We start from the raw sequence: 24175 nt of genomic DNA, 5'->3' as shown, positions 1-24175 counted from the left end.
GTGTATGCAGGAGAGCAGACAGCTGCAGAACTACAAGGCTCAGCATGCTCCATCCAGGACTGTATGCTGGAGGGAGAGTCAGGGGGAGCAGACCTACAAGGCTCAGCATACTCCATCCACTAGTGGATGCAGGAGAGCAGACAGCAGCTGCAGAACTACAAGGCTCAGCATCCTCCATCCAATAGTGTATGCAGGAGAGCAGACAGCAGCTGTCGAACTACAAGGCTTAGCATCCTCCTTTCAGGACTCTATGCAGGATTTCTTTGCCCCCCCAAACAAAAAAAATGACGTGGGCTTCGCCAGATTTTTGTATGCTAGCCGGGTACAGTAGGCAGGTACGGGCTGCCCCCAACCCTCAGCTGCTTATTTGTACCCGGCTGGGAACCAAAAATATAGGGAAGCCCTTTTTTTTTTTTTTTTTTATTTCATGAATTTCATGAAATAATTAAAAAAAAAAAATGACGTGGGCTTCGCCCAATTTTTGAGTCCAGCCAGGTACAACTAGGCAGCTGGGGATTGGAATCCACAGTGCATGGTGCCCATGCTTTCTGGGCACCCCCACTGCGAATTGCAGTCCGCAGCCACCCCAGAAAATGGCGCTTTCATAGAAGCGCCATCTTCTGGCACTGTATCCAACTCTTCCAGCTGCCCTGGTGACGGGTGGCTTGCTGGGTAATAATGGGGTTAGGGCTAGCTGTATATTATCAGCTGGCCCTAAGCCCAAAATTCATGGTGTCACGCCAATATTAGACATGGCCACAATTAGTGACTCCATCTTTATTGAAATAAAGAACCCCCCTCCGCAGTAATCCTGGGTCAAGGGGCCTGCGCCGTCCAATAAGGATCCAATATCATCTGATCGGTTTGCTGGAAGGCAAAGCGATCAGATGATGTGTCAGTAGAAGAACGGATGTGAATCACATCACACATCAGCTGATTGTATAAAAGCCATTTCTACAATCAGATGATGCATCAGTGCAAAAAAAATACTCACTTATGTGCTGATTACCGGCAGCTCCTGGAGCGGAGTTTGATCCTATCCAATCGCTGCAGGAGCTGCCGGTAATCAGGGATGAAGTCTCCTGACGGCATCTGCTGACAGGTTAAGCCGGCCGGGCGCCGGCATCACCGCGAGACTTACGATCAGCTGATGCGTCAGGTGACCGCATCAAGTGATCAGCGTCAGGTCCTGCAGCCATCGGACGTGCTCGGCCGTCTGCACACAGCCGGAGCGGCGGTACCGGGAGAGGAGCTGGGAGCGGGCATGGCACTGGGAGTCTGCAGACAGGTGAGTATGACATTTTTTTTTCTACTGTTCACTTTTGTTTTCGCAGCTGCCTTCACCTCCCGCCCAGACATGGCGCCGCACGGGAGCGGACATGCACAGGACGGGAGGTGGACACAGCGGTGACTGTACCGGGAGGATTCACACTTCTGTATTTACTGACAGAAGGAATCCTCTTCCTGTACATGTCACTTTACTACCCACCCCTTGCGTTTTTAGCTGCGTTTTTAGTCATAGAAATGCCTTAAAACGCAGCTATATTTGCAATTTGCTGTTTTTTATTACGTTTTTGAACATCTCATTGAACTCAATGGGTGGAAAAAGCAGTGAAAAACGCAAAAATAATTGACATGCTGCGTTTTTGTGGGTACCACAAAAACGCAGCTAAAATAAACACTGTGTGCAGACAGCAAAAATGAAAACTCATAGACTTTGCTGGGGAAGCAAAGTCATGCAGTTTTCTGAGCAAAAACGCATCCGAAAAACGTGCAAAAACGCAGCGAAAAACGCACTGTGTGAACTTACCCTAACACTGCACATAACCTTAGAAATACCATTTCCTCTGTCACACATGGTGGTGGCAGCATCATGTTGTGGGGATGTTTTTCTTCCACAGGGACAGGGATGCTGGTCAGAGTTGATGAGAAGATAGATGGACCTAAATACAGGACAATCTTGGAGGAAAACCTGCTAGAGTCCGCAAGAGACTGGGGCGTAAATTCACCTTCCAACAGAACAATAACCCTAAACACTGCCAGAGGTACAATGAGTGGTTTAGATAAAAACATATTCTTGTATTTGAATGTCACAGTCCAGACCTAAATCCCCTTGAAAATCTATGGCAAGGCTTGAAAATTGCTATTCACAGGCGCCTCCATTCAATCTCATTGAGCTAGAGCTATTTTCCAAAGAAGAATGGGCAAAAATTTCAGCCTCTAGCTGGTAGAGACATAGTCCAAAAAACCTGCAGATGCAATTGCAGTGAAAAGTCCTACAGGGGGCTGAATACAAGTGCACGTCACAATTTTCAGATTTATATTTTTTAAATATGTAGAAAACCATGTATCATTTCCTTTTTACCTCATGAATACTAACTACTTAGTGTTGCTATATCGTATAAAATCCCAATAAAATACATTTTAGTTTATGGATATAACATGACTAAATGTGGAAAAGTTGACTGGGTATGAATACTTTCTTAAGGCACTGTATATTCAAAGTATGCTATAAAAATAACAAGTACAAGCTCATTTAAAGCATAACTGTTTTTATGTTAATTCAATATTAAGTCAATACTACACATGAAAAAAAGCAACGTTGTAATATTTCTTATCAGTTAAATCTGCTTCTTTCTTCCAGAATTGATGAGTTATGAAAATTCTCAATTCTATAAAATCTGTATTCATTGAAGACTTTCACATTACTGAGATAGGAGATGGCAGTTGGTGCTGATCAGATTTTTGATGGGAGGAGGGAGGAGCTAGAGGCAGAAGGTGGAGCTAGAGGCAGAGGGAGGAGCTAGATGCAGAGCTCCGCCCCACCTCCCTCTTCTATCTACATATAATCTCAGTAACAGTCGCCATCTCCTATCTCAGTAATGGGAACGTCGTCACTGAATACAGATTGTACCTCAGAATTTTGATAATGACTGATCAATTCTCTCAGAGAAAGAAGCAGATTTGTCTGATGAGATATATTACAGAATTGCTTATTTTCATGTGTACTATTGAAATAAAAATGATTAAAATGATAGTTATGTGACGCCCTGGCCTATCAAGTCGTCACAAGGGTGCCATGCAATCTGCCCTTCTGCATGGTACCCGCTCCTCCTTGGTTACGGGCCCGTCAATTTGGTGTTGCTACCAACAGGTATACCTAAATCCTAAGGAACACTCTGCACCACACCCACCAAACACCCATTGGGCAGCCTGAGGGGAATAGGACCACCCAGATGGAGGGATGGAAGAGGGAGGGCAGAGATGTCAGTTGAGTAGTAGTTGAGCAGTGAGACAGCGGTGACACGACAGGTCACGCTGTGGAGCTGGGCTCCTGTACCCGTCCCAGGTGCCAGACGTTGGCCTGGCCAGAAGGAGTTGGAACCCCGGTCACAGGAGGTAGGGACAGGGTGCACGGTGCTGCTACAGAGAGCAGGCCGGCTGCCTTGTGCTACAACCGGGCAGGGGCCAGAGCACGACGGGGTATGCGGACCCTAGGCTGGGAAGAAGATTCACGCAGCCCAGTAATTCACCCGACGGGAACGGAGTCTTCAGGAACCGTTACCCACCCGCTCCAGAATCGGGGTACTAGCGCAACGAGGGGGATAGGACTTCCCACAACCGTCCAGAAAATCCCAAGCATGAACCCTGAGAGCAAGCTCACCCTGCTAGCGACGCAGGTGAGCGGGACCCGAGTAGTTTTAAGCGAAAGGGATCTATACGAAGGACACACAGTGCCAAGGGACAAGGCTTCAGACCAACCAGCAACACCAAAGGGGCACGGACCCAGCGTGCTCGACCAATAGGGATGGAGCATTCAAGAGTTTGGTTTACCTGGTGTCAACGTCAGTGACTGTGGACTTTGTGAGTACCCGATATCCCTTCACCCCCGACGGGTTGCCCACTCCATCCATCACCGAGTCCCGGGACACCACTCCCCCTGCCCACGGAGGGGTTAACATCTCGAGCTGCCACGCCATCGTCCCCGGGCTCCCCCCCAACCGGCAGCAGTGGTACATCACGTTACCACACACCGTGGGTGGCGTCACGAACATTATCCCATTCACCACCCAAAACATTCCCCCGCCTTGGATCCGGAGACCCCTAAAGCGACTGTGGATCCGGGACCGATCAGCCAGTCGGATGTCGCGGGGGTGGCACAGTTACGCATTAACGTTCTCCTGTTAATCCTCCCGTCCACTTGCTCGGCTGCATTGGTTGCGGCTGTAGCCACTCATTAACTGCAACAGTCATGCACTGACAACACTGGAAAAGAATAAGCGGAGACTGGCGAGGGAGCGGTGAGTATGTGCTATTTGTTATTTTATAACACACTTGGCCCTTTTGTACAGTAAAAGAAAGGGGTCTATAAACACTCTAATCAATAGTCATGCAGGTTAGGTGTATGCTCTGTGGGTGAAAAGAGTCTTAAAGGGAGATGTAAATGAGAAAATTGCCAAACAGCTGAACTATTAAAGGGGTATTCCAGTAGTTATATGATATGACGCTAAAGCCGCACATACACCTTAGCTGTCTGTTAGCCGAAAGATGATTCTTCTGATGCTACAGCCAACAGCTATCTCAGCCAGTTCTCCCATACAAAGAAGAGCACACTCTGCCGAGAACTGCTGTGTTCTCTATGATGCCAGACATCACCAGAATAACAAAAGGACCAGTGGTCTGAAATGAGACATGCCAGACCATTATCTTGCGCAACACTAATCTGCCCAGAGCCCACGATAACCATTAGATTGTTGGCCGAACCCATCAATATTGACAGGTTTGCACATACATTTGTATGGGGGACTTCAGAAAGACAGCCAAGAGCTGCGACCAGCGTCTTCATTCGACTCTTCCTGGCTGCAGTTTTATTTGATCAGTGGAGGTCCTGGAAGTCGGCCCCACGCCAGTCTAACAATTAGCATCTGTCCAGTGGGCAGGTGATCATTTATCTAATTCCTACATTAAAAGAAGATTTTAATAAAAACATTAAGTGAAAGAACAATAAAAAAGTAGGTTACCTGTGCAATTACACTCACTATATGGAACTAAAAAGTAATCCTAAAAATGAAGTAGTAATAACTTTACCTCATATATCATAATAGAGTACGGAAAGCAATGACTGTGAATATTACTGCAGTAAAAAAATGATGAAAAGGAAGACCAAGTTTGGTAACAAAGGTCACAGCAATCCAATGCTTGTTGGTGACGGCATATCTCCTAGTGTGAACATGTTCAAGTATGTATAATGTTCTTACATTGAAGCAAAGCACCAAAAAACTCATTATTCTAAGTAAGGTGAGGCCCCTCAACACATTTGAATAAAGCTGGCTGAGCCATCCAATATTGGCACCATTGGCCGACAATCTAACTTCCCCCAACATATGTCAGTGAAAAAAGGATGTGACCTGCTGACTCTAAGTGGCCGATCCTCTCATTCCTCCTGGAGATAAGCTGCCGACACAGGAGTCTGACAGATGTTTTCTCATAGAGAACACCGGATTGCTTGTTCCTGTGTTTGGGAGAGTCGAGACACAGAGCTGTCAGCTGAACGACTGTTCTGACAGTAGTTATCTAATATGGATGGAAAAGTTTACAGTTAAAGAGGAAAAACGTATGACTTGGCACTGAGATTAAACCCTTCATGACGGGGCAACTTCCCGTTTTAGGTTTTCCTCCCCTTCTGCCCAGAGCCATAACTTTTCTGTCCACATACACATATGAGGGCTTGTTTTGTCTGGAATGAGTTGCACCATTCATTTTACCACATAGTGTACTGGAAAACAGGGAAAAAAAAATCCAAATTGGGAAACATTGTGAAGAAAACCCACAATTTTTACATGTTTTTTTGAGGATTGTCTTTAAAGTGTACATTATGTGGTAAAAATGACTTTGCATTAAGAGTCTCCTCATAAGTGCGATTAAGTCGATTCCATTTATTTCCAGATTTTTTTTAAATTATCTTAGTGGTAAGTAAAATCAGAAGTTTGAAAAAGAAAAATTTGGCGGGTTGCGTCACAATTTTCCAAGACCTGTAATATTTTCACTTTTTAGTCAACGGAGCCATGTCATTACAGTTATTTTGTGGGGTGAGACAATATTTTTATTGATACCATTCTGGGATAGGTTGATGTTTTGATCGCAACCATTTTTTGTGGCATTGCAACTACCCCAAAAAATGTGGCGCTCTTGCATTTTTTTGTTTACAGTATTTACTGATTGGGTTAATTATTTTTATATTTTGATAAATCACATTTTTCTTAACTCGGCATTACCACGTGTATTTTTTTACATTTTTTTATTTTTATTTTTAACGGGGTGATTTCATCTTTTAAGCTTTTTTTATATTTTTAAACCTCTTTTTACTGTTCTTAATAATTTCATTAGGGGACTTAAAGCTGCGATCATCTGTGTTATATAAAGCGATGTCATAACATTGCTGTATATAGCAGAAATCACAGTCTCCTTTGAAGCCAGGCCACAGACAGGTTTCAAAGGAGCGCAGTAATGACAAGTACGAAGGTCTTCAGCAGACCCCCTGCTATCATAGCACCACATCGATGACCACGATCACATTATGGGTGCACTGATGGGCGCTTAAAATGGCGCTCCCCTATGGCCAGCGCATGTAACATCCTGCTCTCAGAATTTGACAGCGGGATTTACCAGATTAACAATCGTGGATGGAGCTTCGCCTCACCTGCAATTGTTAGAGGCAGGTCCTGGCTGTCTGGCTGTAATACACAACTATTACCTGCCGAATATAAGCCCTCTCCATACACCCCACTCCGACTTGTGCCGTACATGCATGGCTGATGTCGTGAAGGGATTAATGCACACTTTGCAAAGTTAATTTCTCAGAAAGTTTGTACAGTAATGTTGAGTACTATATGTATTTGAAGCAGAGGACATGCTCTCTGGGTTCTCAATCAACCAAGAGGGAAGCAGTCTTCCGGTTCCACTGCTCGTACCTCCTCAGTTAAGATTTTGGTTGTCAGAGGAGTTATTCGGTACACATTATTTTTATGATCATTATTTAATGTGATTAGGTCATTTGAAATTCAAATTTGGCCATTTCACTGGACTTTTCCCAAAAACTTGATTTGTGCAGAATAAATTAGCTACAAATTGCAATTTTGAAAAACCTCAAATTGCCTGGAAAATGTGTATATTAAATTCTCCTCAGTTATTCTAGGACTCAATTGAACTTGTCTTGAGTTCTTTAATGCAAACACTGCTTTATTAATAACCAAGTAACCTCATTCTATCTGGCTGGGGGAAATAAGAGGGTAACTGGTGGTAACCAACAGCGGTATTCAGGTGGTGTCTACAGGTCTAATTTATGTCTATTACAACAACGAAGTGTATAAAAAAATATATACAGTATATTTTTTTTAATTATACACACTTAATGAGGTAGACAGTTGGGTATAAATGTTTGAATGATGAGATTTTTTTTTCTTTTAAAGAAAAAAGTTATGGCAAGCCCTTCTTCCAATGAAGGAAGCACACTTTCTGTGACATACAAGTCTCGGTAACAGGATTTTGGTTTAGTAGTAAAATTAAAGACAGAGGTTAATAATATAGCAGCAGCACTGAAGTGTGTGCAAATTAGCTCTCTTCAAAGAGGAAGAGAACTGGCTCGCTGGTGCCCCCTACGTACTGGAGGGTAGTGACCCTAAAAATCAATGTGTATTCTTTAAAGGGGTTGTCTTCTGCTTGGACAACCCCTTTTCATTCCCAATGTGTGCCCTCATAAAAAATAAAAAAGGCTATACTCCCCTTCGGTGTCGGCATGGTTCCAGAGGCATCGGAATTTGCGTTCCCGGGGTCCACATGACATTGTTATAACACGCGAGCCCCATGACCTATTAGCACCGGCTTCTGTCTCCCCGTCTTCGGACGGTTAAGTAATTAACGGAAAGTGAGCATTGTGGCTGCTGTTCCCTTCCTGATAATTGCTCCTGTGCCGGAGGCGGGCAGAAGGAAGCCATCGCTGATTGGGCGTACGCAAGACTCATGTATCATAACAACGTCATGTGACCCTGGGAATGCAAGTTCTAACATCGCTGGAAACATGCCACACATGGGGAATGAGAATGGGTTTGCCAAGTAGTGGTCAACCCCTTTAATGAGCCTTGCTACATCACTTAGGATATTTAGCAAAATCAGACAAAGATCTCAGCCAGCCAGTATCCTACTCTGCATTGATGAGCGGTAAAAACTGAAATAACTGTCAGCAGATGGAGGCCTTTTTTCACATGATCTTTTTTTTATTAAACCTTGACTACACATGTTACACATTACATTTCTACTCACTGAAATTGTCTTTACTTTTGTGTTACAAAAGCTTGTGTGCTCTGGCATTAAAGGGGATTTTTTTGTTAAGTTTTACTAAGTGCCTAAAAACTGGCAGATAGTTGGTTACAGAGGCAACTACTTGCCAGGTGTAACCGGCACCAATACAGAGCGGTCATTGACGTCTCCATGCGATACAGCAGCTCCAGGTCAACATAGCAGCTCTTCTTCTTCTGGACGTGACTGCCGGCATTATTCTGATTTTGCCGGCTGTCAATCAGCATAATGTTGGCAGTCATGCCCAATCAACAGAGTTGAAAAAAAGCCACTGCTCTGTCAACATGACGTCACAGGAAGCCACTGAATCGCCAGCAGGAGCGGTCTGTGACCACTATGTGCTGATGGAGAATGGTGTCCGGCACAACAATTACCAACTATCTGCCTGTTAGTTCTTAGGCATATTCTACAAAAATATTACTGGATATTCCCTTTAATCTGACAATACACATTAGAATCTATGGCATATTGGGTGCATTTAGACTGGCCAATCATACATAAGAATTCTCACAAACGCTCATTTCCTGAGAATCTGCCATTGTAAACAGGCTGCAGATCACACAACGAATGAGCAAAACACTTGAACTGATTTTTAAGCTTGTTTAAAAATCATTGTTCTGGCTGGCACATAAAACATGACAAGTGCTGTCAAGAGCAATGGCAATCTATGCACAAAATGATCATTCAAACAGGTAATTAAATGACGGGTAATCAGCTTACATATAGCCGATAAGCGGTCGTTTAATACTGCAGGCCAACAACTGTAAATCCATATATCTTTAAGGTATGTGCCCACGATCTGCACATGCTGCATCCTGGACGCAGCGTCTTCTCTCCTGCGGGGCCGCGAGTGTTCTCCCACAATCAGGGTTCGGGGCACTGCAGACTTTCTCTCTGTTCTCCCTGTGGAGAACACTCGTCGCTCCACAGCAATAAATTCGCAAGCTGAAGTTCGGGAAGCTGCGCCACATGTCAAATTATGCTGCAGGAAAAACAAGCACAGTGGGCAGGGATTTTTATAAATCCCATCCACTGTGCTTATACTGTACAATGCAGCGTTTTGGAGCAGAGAAAACTCGTGTCCAAAACACTGGAAACCCTGATTGTGGGCACACAGCCTACTACTATAGAAAAAAACGCTATTTCACAACTTCTGCCTGATTAATTATATTACAGCAGTTCTGTTAACAAAACAAAATAAAGGCATTTAAAGCAATACAAGAGAATATAGGAAACTCATACTCATTACATGCTTATCATCCTAACACCTAAAAGATGGCAGATGTTTAATATTTTTTATATTTAAGTTTTAAATGGCGCAGACTTTTAATCTCACTCTCAGACTAATTATATGACACATCCATGACACATAACAAAACACTGCCTTGGTTGTGCTTGTAAAAAAAAGTTGGAAGATGTAAAACTGAGGATGCACATATCCTATGTAAATCTGCACGCTCTGATTCATAGAGTATGGACATCATATGTATTACCGTATATACAGTATATATTACACAAGCCTGGACAGGGGGTTGGTTCCGAGGGGACTGAGGGTCAGGGTTTTTCCCTCTTTTACCGTCTCGGATGAAACTATCAAAACTAAATGGGAGGAAGCCGCGGCGGGCTGCTCTAAGATCTTTATGCAGCTCCTGATAGAGCTGAATGAGAAATCCATTAGTGAACTTGAGACGGAGATTGGGGAGACCCAGCCCCTTCTTTCCTCGGAACTTACCCCTGACGAACTGTCCAAGTACCATGAATCATTGGACAAAGAGTTCTCAAAATGGGAGAAAGAAATTTTGAACACCAAAACAAAAAAGTACCAACGGGACGTCATGGATTACAAGAATGTCCAAGTATATCGGTGGAGAGGTGTGTCACATCCTAAGAAAAAACATCATGTCTCAATGACGTCAATCTCGGCATCATCAATTTCCTCACAGGATGAGGAATCCACGTCTGACAAAACTAGGAGCATGAGACCCAACACTAGAGCCACCAATGTTCGGAATAGACAAGGCACTGGCCCTGGTGGTGGACGTGGAACTCTCCCTCCAGTTCAGAGGAAAGGGGTAGATTCGCACCTTGAGGTAATTAACCTATCCAAACATGTGCTTACCCCCCCTCAGATTGAGGTCCTTAAACTGGGACTATCATTAGCCACAGGCTAATTTTAGTTTATTTCTAGTGATTAAGGATCTTCACTTATTCCTACGGAAATTGGTGCTACATAAACTGCACCATAAAAAAACATCAGGCGAACCTTCCTTGTCCATGCTGGAAGAGGAGGCCATTGCCACCCTTGAAGAACTGGAGGCGGAGTCCACTTACCATCCACCAGGTAATTTTCCACAACATACTATGCCAAAATCTACCACATTCCTGCCTTTGTCACTATGTCCCCCTATTCAAATCTTTGGGGAGTTGGTGACGAGAGACATACGGCGTCTCTCGCTGTAGGGCAGTGATAATAACCTCACGAGACAGCAGCAATCTGCACTTAGAGAATTGCAGTCCCTAGAGGATGTGGCTGTTAAACCCGCCGATAAAGGCGGGAATGTGGTGATATGGCCGGTGGAATTATACGAAAGGGAGGCGTGGCGCCAACTCAGAGATCGGGATGCCTATGAACCTCTCCATCATAATCCTATGCGAGGGTATGCCAATGACCTAGAGGTGATACTATTACGGGCTTTTGAGGGGGGAATTATTCCTAAGAAGATCTATGAGGGCCTCTTAGTTAAATCGCCAGTGGTTCCAACGTTTTACCTCCTCCCCAAGATCCATAAAAACCCGAAGGTGCCTCCTGGACGTCCTATTGTCTCTGGCATGGGGGGGCTGTGCGACGTCACTTGCAAATTTATTGAACACTACCTGCACCCACTTGTGGAGACGTTGCCCTCCCATGTCAGGGATACCTCGGACGTCCTTAGGAGATTAGAGGGTTTGATCTTGGAGGAGGGGGTATCATTGGTGACCATGGATGTTGAGGCCCTCTATTCCAGTATTGGTCACCGCGATGGACTTGCAGCCGCTCAGTTCTTTCTGGATGCAAGTAGCTTGGACAAATCTCTGTCCTGTCTGATCATGGAGTTGCTGGAGTTTGTGTTGACGCACAATTTCTTCGTTTTTCGGGATCGGTTCTTCCTCCAGCGGCGCGGCACTGTGATGGGGGCGGCTTGCGCGCCGTCAAACGCAAACCTCTTTCTCGGCTATTGGGAGAGGGAGGTTTTCGGGGACGGAGTGCCGGCGAGCTCCCATGCGCAGTGCTGGCTCCGCTATATAGACGACATCCTTGTTGTCTGGGGGGGAACCGGCCCCGAACTGGAGGATTTTGTGCATCGACTCAATTCCAATGACCGGAACATCCTTTTGACTCATCAGATCGGGCAGAGGTCCAATGACTTCCTGGACATCAGGATCTCTATAGAACTGGGCGGCGCTGTATCCACTACCATTTTTCGCAAGTCCACCGCGGTTAATTCCCTCCTCCACACCACCTCGGGACACCCTAGGTCAACGGTAAATGCTATCCCTACGGGCCAGTTTCTGCGGTTACGCAGACTATGCTCTTCGAATCATGTGTTTGAGGCCGAATCAGGGGATATGAGGGAGAGATTCACAAATAGGGGCTACAGCAATAGATCCATCAAACGTGGATACCAGCGGGCTAAATCCTCGAATCGTGACCACCTATTGTCTGGGAGAGATGTAACAGTGAAGCCAACTGGTTTCGTGGCCAGATTTATCTCCACCTACTGTCGTCAGTGGGAACAGATAAGGGGTGTGTTAAATAAACACTGGGAAATTCTTCAAACGGAGCCTTCTTTGAACGGATATTTGCCCGATCGCCCAATGATGACAGCAAGGAGAGGTAGGAGTCTCAAAGACATGTTGGTGCATAGCCACCATGTTGTGAAGACACCCCCTCTCTTTGGCTGTGGTCCACAGCGAGTTGGCTGCTATCCATGCGGTAGTTGCCGCGGATGTAAAAACATCATTGGGACCCAAACGTTTCGCTCCGCTGATGGCCTGAGAGATTTTTCGATCCGGGTATATGTTTCTTGCAACACATCTGGCGTGATTTATTACGCCACATGTGGTTGCGACAAAATATATATCGGACTGACCTCTCGGGAACTCCGCATCCGTACAAGGGAACATGTATGTGATATTCTGGCCGCTAAGGAAGCTACCAACCCAGATGCTCTTAAGACGATCCCCCGTCACTTCAGAGAGGTCCACAATTGTGATCCAACCTCCCTGAAGGTCCGTGGGATCGACCGAGTACATCTTGGTATACGTGGGGGGGATCTGAAAAAACGCCTGGCACAGGTGGAGTGCCAGTGGATTTTCACCCTCGGTACCATGGCCCCACAGGGACTTAATGAACGACTTACTTTTGCTCCATTTTTGTAGTCTTTGTAGTCCTTGTGGTTACTTAGGTTATCCGTAACCATGACAACAATCTTTTGTCCTTTGGCTGCCCAGGGTTTTTCGGGCCAAAAGAGTTACTCCTATCCTTAACATGAAGTGCCCACTGTCCTTTTGGCAGGTGTTTTTTATTATTTTTTATTATTTTTTATTTTTGATTATCTATATTTCAGTAGGCTGTTTTTGTCTCTATAGAGTGGTTTCTGGTTCTCAATTTTAACAGTGTTCCTTTTTTGTTCTTTTTAGTTTACTTTGGGTCCTACCCCTATCATCTTTCAGCCCTCATCTTATTGAGACATACACTATGGAAGGTGTACACTTCGTCTCTTACAAGCAACTTGGGATATGGAGTCCTTGACGTTGGATCTATCAATCACATGCATTGTAGTTTGTTTATAATTATGTACTTGATGGATATGTATTTATGTACACATATGTACGGTATAAATTACATGCATGTCTTTATTATGAATATGTGGCTTTAAATCTGCCGTTATTTCTTCTTTCTCCTTAGTATATTTCCTTCTTTTCCTCATGTCCCGCTTCTAAACACCTTTATCTTTTATCTTTTGTCCATGTGGCTTTGCTGCACGTTTCTGAATCATAGCCCCCGTTCTTGTTATCGGTGTGGGGCATCGCCGCCCAGTTTACTAATGGACGGGATTCCTTCTCTTACCTGGGCGGGCCGGCTCTGTGACGTGCTAGTGGGAGGTTTCTGCCTCCTTGGCGCGGTCACGGTGGCGTCCTTAGCAGCGGAATACCGGAAGTGTTGTGACGTCACAGGAAGTTTTCTTCCACCCGGCTTCCACTGCTGAGGCTTCATTGCGGCGCGGTCCTGCGTGCTATCCACCTGGACGCTTTGATGAGGGGGCAGTTTCAATGAGGTCGGACCCCCCTATATAAGACTCACTCTCTTCACTATTTTAATTGTCCCCCGACGAAGCACACTGAGCGAAACACGTGTTGGGACGCTGGTCCCCACGTGCTATCCTGGTCCTTGGCGATTCATCTTCCAGGTAGGTGCTCTGCCCTTTGGGCTATACCTTTTATTACTCTGGCCTTTTTTGCCATGTTTATATATTTGAGCCTCTTTCCTACCTGCGGGTTACTTTAACCCTGAGAAGCCTGCCCTAACTCAGTGGAGACTTGTTCTCCTTGAATAAGTGTCCGGGACATGTGGGGTTTCCCCTCTAGCACTAATTTCCCTTGGTCCTATGTTTATGTACTGTTTACTTGCTATCCCTGCAGCATTATAAAAATAAAATGTTTTGTACATTTATAACTATGACTTGCTTGGGTATATTTGTCACTTGGCAAATCTAAAGACTCTGTTCTTCTGGTTTTATGGTTATTTTGAGTTGTTGCCAATTATACTTTGTTTAAGTGGCCCTTTTTTGTCTCATATATTACACAAGGCGTTAGTGATTTTAAAAACATGTACTTTAAGCGCCAAATATGATTGTGTAATCCTAGAGGACATATTTCTCAACAAACTACCATTGATTTTATATGTACATCTATATTTCTTTACCCACCATGGCAGCCTACAGACTGAATGTGTGCCATCTACTTCAAAGGCAAATTCAGTGCCAGCAGACATGTCATCGATGCCTACGTTTATTCTCGTTTTCCACACCCTAAATTGTAGTAAAACTTGATTTTTGTGCCTGTAAAATATCCTTGCTTCCAAATATACTCCTATTTAGCTTTAATCACCTATTTATTTGCGGTTATTCAACATCACATCCCCATCTCTGAAAACAAATAATTTTTATTTCTACAGTGCCACCATATTCCATGGCACCTTCCAATTCATACTATATATATATACATACTATATATACATATGTATATATATATACATAATATCTGACAAGAGGAGTGACGGTCCTGCTCACAAGCTTACAATGAGTTAACAAATGTTTCTCCAAGTATTAGTGCGAATAACAAATAGTACGGCATTCAGGTTACTCATTACTTTGCGAGTTTTCCCCATTGACTTGCATTGCACATGCTATTCAGAACAAATACGTGAGTATTAGATCATACTTGTTATGAGTTTAGCGAGTACGAATAGTTAGGTACTCGCTCAACTCTATTGGCAAGTGAATGGTCTCTTTCATACAAATCACTGTCAGGTCCCCCTGCATTGAACAACGGTTAGCTCCTCCTGGTGGCTGGAAGCAGTATCAGTCTCGCGGAGTGATATTGGTACCAGATCTTTGTGTGAGAGCTACAGTGCAATGCAGCTGGAATGGTGACCAGACAGCGACGCAGATCTCTGTGTGAGAGCCTATTCACCATCAGCACATGCCAACTAAAATGGTTTGGGTCCAGTGAATGCAATTTTTTTGTTCATGGAAAAATATAAGACATCCTCTGATAATAAGCACTAGTTTATCTTTTGAAGCAAAATAAACAATATAAGACCCGGTATTAATTTTCAGGGAAACATTGGTGCTTAAGTGGCCCATTTTAAATTTGGCAACCCAGTTCTTAATTGTGGAATATGAAGGGCACTGATCCCCCAATATCTGCGACTTATCACCATGAATATCCTTCATGGACTTTCCTTGCAGAAACAAGAATTGTATCACTCATCTTCTCTCAGTTGCTGTGAATATCGCATTAGACTCCGCTATTTTGTTTTCCCGCGTGTGTAGAACAGTGTTGCCATAAGCAACAAACACAACATTTTGAAAACATATATTAGATACATAAGGCTTTCATGTGATGTAACATTCATTATTATAGAAACAAAAAAATCACAAAGCCAAAGACTTAACAGCAGCCCTCGTACAGTATAGTTTAAATGATGAATAGGCATGAGATGCACAGGTGTGTGTGGGCTTTGGCACCAGCGGCAGCAGAATAGTATATAACACAATGGACAGGCAGGTAGCCTTAAATAAAAATAGGCACTGATCCATGCCTAATTTATTTAGACAATTGTAAGCATTGCCACACTTGCAGAGGACAATTTGGTCCCCTTGTGAGTGACAGAGGCAAGAGCCACTTGATTTCCTGAATACCCTCCCTGAAAGTACAGCAAAAGGAAAAATATACCAGCTCACCCGCTTGGAGTTCCTGAGAATTCTGGCCGGTGCACGGACATCAGCAGGACCCACTGAAGTGTGAATATATAGAAAGGAATTCCAGCGTCCAGGTTCCAGATTATTTTAAAACGAATTTTCTTTATTCCAAAATTTTTTAAAAGGTCATTCCATAATAATGATAAAATCAAGTGGCAATTTCAAACAGTAAGTGACAGAGGCAAGAGCCACCTGATTTCCTGAATACCCTCCCTGAAAGTACACTGTAGGTGGGACAAGAAACTACACCCATACCAAACCGGTCCAGTTTTTGCCACTGGTCCCATCTGAAGTTCTTGGAAATCCCAGAAGACCTTGGGGCCAGGGCTCAGGGTGTCTGCTGTGAAAATGACACAATCCAGATATGACTGAACCTGGCTTTTCAGGCAGTGTGCCTCTGTTTGCTTATATACACTAGGTTGGCACAGCAGAAGATAAAAAAAAATGTGGTCCTTCATATCATATATACTGTAATTGCTGCTGCCTCGGCTACTTGTATTCCTAGAAGTGAGATAGTCAGGCGAACGTTGGCTCTGTGAACAGTGGTCTGGTCATCCATGCAAACAGTCGGCAGCCATCTGCTAAATAAAAGCTTTCCTGACCAGGTAATATGGGTTCTACTGGTAATGCACCAATTTTATCTCCCTTTCAGAAGCTGGAAAAAATTCCCTCATTTATTTTTTATTAAGGGTCTAAAGGTATGGCTATCCAATAGTCATCTATTTGCTTGATTCTAACAATAAACTTGACATTCCACAAGCAATCAAACATGCAACTTGTCACGCATGACAGAGAGCCACGTTGGTTCACTTTCCACAACCAGCAGTGACTGTTCTGAAAGCCAGTGTCGTCTTTATCACCAATTTGACACTGACTGTCACCTGGTCCCCTGTCTGTGCCTGGGATAACTAATTGTCCGCTTCCACAATCAAATTTTGCTGCTCCTGCCTCTCCTTCACATCCTGCTGCTTGTAACATTGTCCTTAAGGGTCCACAATAACCCCAGTGTGGGGATCAACATGTTGCCATTGCTGTTCTTTCTCCAATTGTAGTGTGAACTTGCAATTTCTCAAATCAGGTGGTGCTTAGGCAGATCATTATGTGTTTGTAAAGCCTGAAGGGCGTTCTTTGCCATGTAAGAATACTTAAAAGGCCCAGACACCCTCCAGGCCATGGCCATCACTTTCTTCATGTGAATTAATTTCTTTAAAATATTTTGCACTAATAACTTTAGGATTTGCACCAGGTAGTAAGCATGAGATATTTTTCCCAAATGTAGTGTGTCAGGGTGTTTGAGGCATTATCATTTACCACAATGGCAAGTTTCAGCTGACAGGGATTCTTCCAGTGTAAGATTTTCTTTTTGATGTAGAGGAGCAACTTGCTGGAGTGGATGCAATACTGTGCCCTGTTCCTGTTGGGGATGGGATCATGACTATTCAACAAGGGGCAGGGGAGGTGTAGGAGCAGGTGGATAAACACTATTTGCAGCAAACAACCATGGGGGGTTCCTCACCTGCCTAACTGTGGTGAATTGCTGCTGCTCAAAATATTGATCCCGTGGACAATGAAAGATATTTACTGTCCTTGTCCATAACTGTTGTTCTATATGTTGATGGTTCAGTGCACTTTCATGCGCAATGCCAAGTATAGAGAGCAGCCTATGTTCTCCTGCAAGTGAGAGCACGGAGCAGGTACCCCCTTCTGCCAGAAATAATGGCTGCTGGGTATCTTCCAGTATGGCTATCCCCACACCTTCATTTCCACTAAATGATACAGCATCGATTGTACCACCAGCATGAAACTTTACCAAGTGGGAGTTGAGTTGGCAAAAAAGTGAATGACTGGGAACCCTGCACTCTTTTCTGGCCACACAATCAGGTATGATTATCTGATAGTACAATGGGGAAGGAAGAGGATGATTAGTTGGAGTAAAACAAGCAGACGATGTGAATGATGACACAGACCAGATAATTCTTTTGGATGCTGATTGTATACTAGAAAAATAGCATTTCTCACATGAGCAGGTAAGGCTACTTCATGTACTGATAAGGAGCAAGAGTACCTAGTCTGCTTGAGCCTGGATGTCCATGGCGTATTTTCCACCTTAACAGCCTGCATACTGCAAAAGATTCATTAGTTGGCAACATGGAAACTAATTCCCCACTGGAAATGCCCGAACATAAGTCTTACCACTACTATGACCCTTACCAGAGCTTTCACGCATTATTGAGCAGTTATGGAATCACTAGTGCCTGAGCTCATTGAAAAAGAAGTAGATCTGCCCCTGGAAGATCTTTTGGTCAAACGTTGGTTGGTTGGATGACATCACTTCCTCATCACCTCAGTCTGGTTCTTGTCTATCGCACAATCATCATTATCCCTGACGCGGCTGACAGTTGTCTCTGTATAGGAAATTTCCTGAGCTCCTTGCTCTCCTCCGTATTCCTACCTGTATACGTGCCCTGACTCAGAGTGCTATTACCAACTCAGTTGCCTCTGTAAAAGCCACTACTACAGCTGACAGATCAGCAAACACAGCTAGGAATTTGGGTCCTGCATTTCCTCCATCCCGATCTCATCCGAGTACAAACGCTGACTGTTCATCTCATCAAATAAATCAAATGGAAGAAGTTGTTGTTGTGAAATAGCTTTCCTAGCCACTGGAATGGAGCAGTTTAGAAGAAAAAGGGGCAGAACAGATAGCGGTATCATCGATGGAATAGAAAAATTGCAATGTATAAGATTAACTTGTGTGTGGCCGAAGAGGATATCTGTCCAGAACACTAACTGAAAATGGTGGTGTCACTGTCAGAGGTACTGTAACATCCCGCTGTGACAAGAGATATGAAATATGTTTCATGATGTCCGCTGCTTCTTTCCCACTATTATGCTTGCCGGAGTCGAAGGAGGCCAACTGTGACCTGCGTTTGGTAGTACTACTACCTGGATCACTGGTGGCAATGGTAATGGTACTGCTGCTTGCAGTTCCCACATCTGTATTGCCAGAGGCCGTGGTATGGATTTTTTGTTCTTTCGCACTGCCCCATCTATTGCTACTGCTAATTTTCTTTTACTATGCATTTTTTTACTACAAACTATAACTTTGGTCATTGTTTTCAATCCAATTTATTCCCCACTTCATAAAAGGGACTGTAGTGCCCTGTTTGGGTGTCACATGACTGCTAAAAGAGGAAAAATAAACAGTCATAGTTAAATCTCTGGATTTATTTTTAAATGCTTTTTGCTATTTTTTAATGCAATTATTCCCTTGCTTTCCAGAAATGATTGAACGAGAAATCCTAGGTAGATTTCTGAAAAGTCAAATGCGGCAGCAGCCCTCAGTATTGGTGTGGCATGTACAGAGGTCAAATCTGACTACTAAAATGGGGGTTTCCCCCCAAAAAGTAGCTTGTTATATTATTAACCTTACTTTCATGTTATGGGTTAAAAAATGTTTTATGAAACTCAGTCTTGTCAAAATTTTGGAAATTGTTCTTGTATTCAGTGAGATATTAATTAAAATCTTGCTTTTCATATGCTATGTACTAGTTTATGCTGACACTGTAGATAATTGGAATCACCATGGCAGTAAAAATATGATCTATCAAAATCTAAACTGTTTAACCTTCCAGAGAAAAGTCATAATAAAAAATGTGAAGCTTCAAAATTATGTTTTTTTAGTCATGGAACCATCCACAAAAAGACAATAAAGCGCTATCAAATATTAATATGTACTCCAAAATGATTACAATATAATCTACTGCTGGACCCCCAAAAAGATAAAGGTCCTTTAACAAAAAATAAAAAAAGTTATAAAATTCAGAAAATGATTAAAAAAGTAATGTAATTTAATTTTTTTCTTTTTTTAACGTTCTGAATTTTTTTGTAGACCACTGAAATAGTAAATTATCCTTGCATGTTAAGCATCAACCATAATCGTGTTGACCTGAAGATCATATTGGCAGGTCATTTTTCCTGCACAATTAATACCATAAAAATAAAACCTGAAAACTATGTTGAATTGCGTGTTTTCAGAATTTCTCCACACATGGATTTTTTTTCTCCCACCTCTCAATACATCATATGGTAAATAGACTGGTATCTATAAACATTAGAACGCTTTCACATAAAAAAAAAAACCCACATAAGGCTTTTCCCATGTTACTATTTATATATAATTGCTGAACTTTTGATAGACTGACACTCCCTATTCTGGTAACACCTCTAGTATAAAGGCCCCATAAACATTAGATAGCAGTCGGCCAATTGTTCAGCCAACAGCAACAGTATCTGTCTTATCTCCCCCATACTTGGCTTGGCCGAGCATTCCTGTGCCTCTATGAGAGAACTGCTGCCAGACTTCTCTGGAAATCCAACAGGCCCAATCCTTCCTGCCCCCCAAAAACATTAGACCAGAGATGCACAACGGGAGACATGGGGGTCATATGCATCCTGTGATGCTATTCTGTGTGGTGGCCCTCAAATATCTGTAGTCTTGTCTGATTGGCAGCTGTGTACATTATGCATAGGCAGAAAACTGCCAATTAGTGGTGGAGGTGTGGTTGGATTACATGGTGGCAGGTGTATTAGCCCTCTAGTAATAATCTCATGCTAATAAAAGAGTGATTTTAGCAAAACTACAGCAAGCAGCCCAATAAATGACACATGGCTGGGTCTCTGTCTGTACATTATGCTTCTCTCAGGTTAAGTTTGAAAAATCTGGTGTCAGATTCCCTTTAAGGCTACATGCAGACATCAGTGTGACACGTTCAAGTGTAGTCCATTTTTTTTCTCAGCCAGCACTCGCGCCCATAGCATAGAATGGGTGTATTCACACATGCGGTAAAATTGCAGATGTTAGAGTGAGTAAGGGGCCCTTTGCACACTACGACATCGCAAGCCGATGCTGCGATGCTGAGCGCGATAGTCCCCGCCCCCGTCGCAGCTGCGATATTTTGTGATAGCTGCTGTAGCAAATATCGCTACGGCAGCTTCACATGCACTTACCTGCCCTGCGACGTCACTCTGGCCGGCGACCCGCCTCCTTCCTAAGGGGACGGGTCGTGTGGCGTCACAACGACGTCACATGGCAGGCGGCCAATAGAAGCGGAGGGGCGGAGATGAGTGGCGTAACATCCCGCCCACCTCTTTCCTTCCGCATTGCAGACGGGACGCAGGTAGGAGATTTTCCTCGCTCTTGCGGCTTCATACACAGCGATGTGTGCTGCCGAAGGAACAACAACGTACCGACGCTGCAGCCAAAATAATGAAAATAACCGACACTACACCGATCATACTATACCGACGCTTTTGCGCTCGGTAATCATAGTTAAAACGATTTACACACTACGATGTCGAAAGTGACGCCGGAAGTGCGTCACTTTCGATTTGAGCCCACCGACATCGCACCTGCGATGTCATAGTGTGCAAAGGGCCCCTAAGATCCATGAGATTCATAACATTTCTGATTCTGATCCAATTTGCTGAATAGGCTTGGCCATTCAAGTCTATGATGATCAGACTCATGAATGTGTTGACTATTGATAAACTTGAATAAATGCAAGACCTTCCAAGAATTCCAGTGAAAAAAAAAGCAAAGAGTAAAAAACAGGAGCAACTAGGATGACACTTGAGAAAAAAAAAGTCGGTTCATTTCTCCTGGATAGTAACATGGATGTGTGAATCTAGCTTAAAGGTATTTGAACATTTTCTAGACTCAATATCCCTTTGATGTGTAAATGCCTTAATTAAAAATGATAATATTTTACACATGAAAACATATTTCTGGACCCCAAGAAAAGTATCAGAAAAGTGGAACATGATAATATCTCTTACCTTCTGGTCGGTATTGTGCTACGATTGTGACCGTTTGTCCTGCTCGCTTCAATGCAGCAGCAGCTTGCTCGTGTGTTGCACTGCGTAGATTTACTCCATTAACCTGTAACAGGGAAACATACCTAGATTAAAGTAGAGAAAAAAAGCTAAAAAAATCCAGCCTCAAGATTTAGATAGATAGAAAGCCAGTAGGCATCATATATAAACCACTAGTAGGGCTATAAAGGGAATATGGATTATGTACATTTCAAGCTTCTCTTTTATATATAATAGAGTTGCATCTCAGCATCTAATTCTAATATAAGAGAACATAGTCTTTAAAAGTCTAACAATAAACTCACAGACAGGATGCGGTCCCCACGACGCAGCTCTCCACTGAGATCAGCTGGTCCTCCAGCCAGAATAAATGATACAAAGATTCCTTCTCCATCTTCTCCACCAACAATGTTAAAACCCAGTCCTGTAGAGCCTTTATGTAGAATGATCTTGCGTGGTTCCCTGGAGACATGACGAAAAGACATGTCTAGCAATCAGAGCCAAGTGTAGGCAGTACAAGGCAGTGAAGGTAAGAAATAGCAGGATAATTTCTATTTGATGAAAAGGCTATTTAACATGTAAAGAAGCTGTAGAGAGAAACATCTGGGTGGCCCTTCAGAAGAAGTATGAACGTGGCATACAATAGAGAAGATAAGAGATGACATAAACAGAAGGATGTTGTAGTCTGTCCTGTATCAATGGCTAGATGAGATGGAAGCCGAATATTGAAGGTGCTGCAAAGCCGGTCTGACAAGTGCTATCAAAGGAAATCACTGTCTAATGAAACCTCCTGACAAGTTTCAGGGCAGGAACATCTATGGATTGCAACATAACTCATCACAACTGCTTAAACACTGCTCTGTTCCCCCCAAAAAACAATGGTTCTCATGGTCACACATAGTTTTCATACTTTCTTTTCAGAATAATTCAGATTTTGTCAACTTCTCCTTCCTACCTCTCTTTGTGTGTCCTGTGTACCAGTTGTCGCTTAGGGGGCGAAGAGCTTGGTGGTCTTCGATAAGACATGGAGGAAGAGACGTTCACAGTAAACATAAGGGCGGCTCCCAGACTATCCCACCTCTTCTGCTTCAGCTGAAAGCAGCCACTGCTTCTGTTCTTTCCCTTGTATCTATTGATTTGTCACTGACCCTATTACTCCGGGCTTTCAGTGCTGAACCCTCCAGTTATCTGCGCACACCCTGTCTCTTACTGCTGCTTCTACAGACCTCTCATGTTGCTGGCAGCTTTCCTTTCTTTCTAGCTTTGGTGTTTGAACACTTATTTGTTCTCTGCCTTTTAACACTGACACATTCTTTCTCACAATACAAGTAGGGTGTTGCTAACACCTCTTTTCTGTTTCCTTGATTTAACCTTTTCTTGGGCATTTGTAACTATGCAGAAAGGAGAGGAGACTTAATTATGTGTATAATGCAAACCTCGGAATGTTTCCTGGGAGTGTCAGTGAGGGACAGATCTCTATCCTGTGTAACACATTACAAGCTTTAGTTACAGGGTTCAGTAGGATAGTTCACATTCCCATCATTCCATGTGAGCTGACTGTCATCTGGTCACAGCTCACACTAATAATGATGGTGTCATCCTGCCACATGTCCACCAGGTTCTTCCAAACAAGCGACTGTTTTACAATAGGGCGGAATGACAGTTGACTAATTTGTGTCGCCTGTTATTCTGCACCACCTTAACTCTTTCCCTCGTCAATTTGATCTTTTTTTTTTACACACCTCTTTGTCCTCATAATCATTTTCCTATTTGTGATAATTTCACAGACAGTGAGGTTTTTTTAAATTTAAATAAGACTTGTTTGTGTCATTTTTGCAATTTTTTTGCAGCAAAAATGTTAAAGGGAACCTGTCAGGTCCCAAATGCCTTGTAACCTACAAGCAGGGTGATGTGTGGCTTAAAAAACCTTTCCTACCCCATCCCTGTGTTGTAATATTGTGTAAAATGAATGTATAAAAAAAGTTTTATAACTTACATGTTCCCTATTTAAATGAGCGGAGGGTCGAGTCCCCAGGACGTCGGGTCACCCCATCTAGTTTGCCCTCTTTCCATGGTATCATGCCCCTGTGGGCATAATACCATGTAGTTACATAAGCAACGTCACCATCAGCTGCCGGAAATTCTGCGCGTGCGCGCTTCTCATTAGCGCAGGCTTCTTAGGCTGGAGTTCCACTTGTGTATGACACGCACGAGTCTTGCATCGTGTCACCCGACACAGCGTGATGCTCTCCGGACAGGAGCGTCTCAGCTGCATAGAAATACATGCAGCTGACTCGCTCCTGTCAGGACAGTGTGCAGCCGGGTGATACGATGCGAGACTCACGTGAGTCAAGCGCAAGTGGAACTCCAGCCTAAGGTGTACGCTTGTCAGCTTCACAAGTGCACTGCGCAAGATCTAA

The 24175-nt window shown here is 43.5% G+C and overlaps 1 protein-coding gene across 1 annotated transcript in view; it reads right to left on the bottom strand.

The window, feature by feature from the left end:
- The window catches only part of DLG3 (discs large MAGUK scaffold protein 3), a 557827-nt gene that overhangs the window by 202872 nt on the left and 330780 nt on the right, over window positions 1-24175 (bottom strand). The window contains exons 10-13 of the mRNA XM_075324895.1: window positions 23063-23146; window positions 22711-22886; window positions 22061-22217; window positions 21720-21822 (exon numbers count right to left, since the gene is read on the bottom strand). Coding sequence (XP_075181010.1) covers window positions 21720-21822; window positions 22061-22217; window positions 22711-22886; window positions 23063-23146 — 520 coding nt within the window. The remainder of the gene's footprint in view (window positions 1-21719; window positions 21823-22060; window positions 22218-22710; window positions 22887-23062; window positions 23147-24175) is intronic.

This window comes from Anomaloglossus baeobatrachus, chromosome 9 (genome assembly GCF_048569485.1).
Source record: "Anomaloglossus baeobatrachus isolate aAnoBae1 chromosome 9, aAnoBae1.hap1, whole genome shotgun sequence".
In the NCBI taxonomy this organism is placed as follows: domain Eukaryota; kingdom Metazoa; phylum Chordata; class Amphibia; order Anura; family Aromobatidae; genus Anomaloglossus; species Anomaloglossus baeobatrachus.
This window is presented reverse-complemented; position numbering and strand designations above follow the sequence as displayed.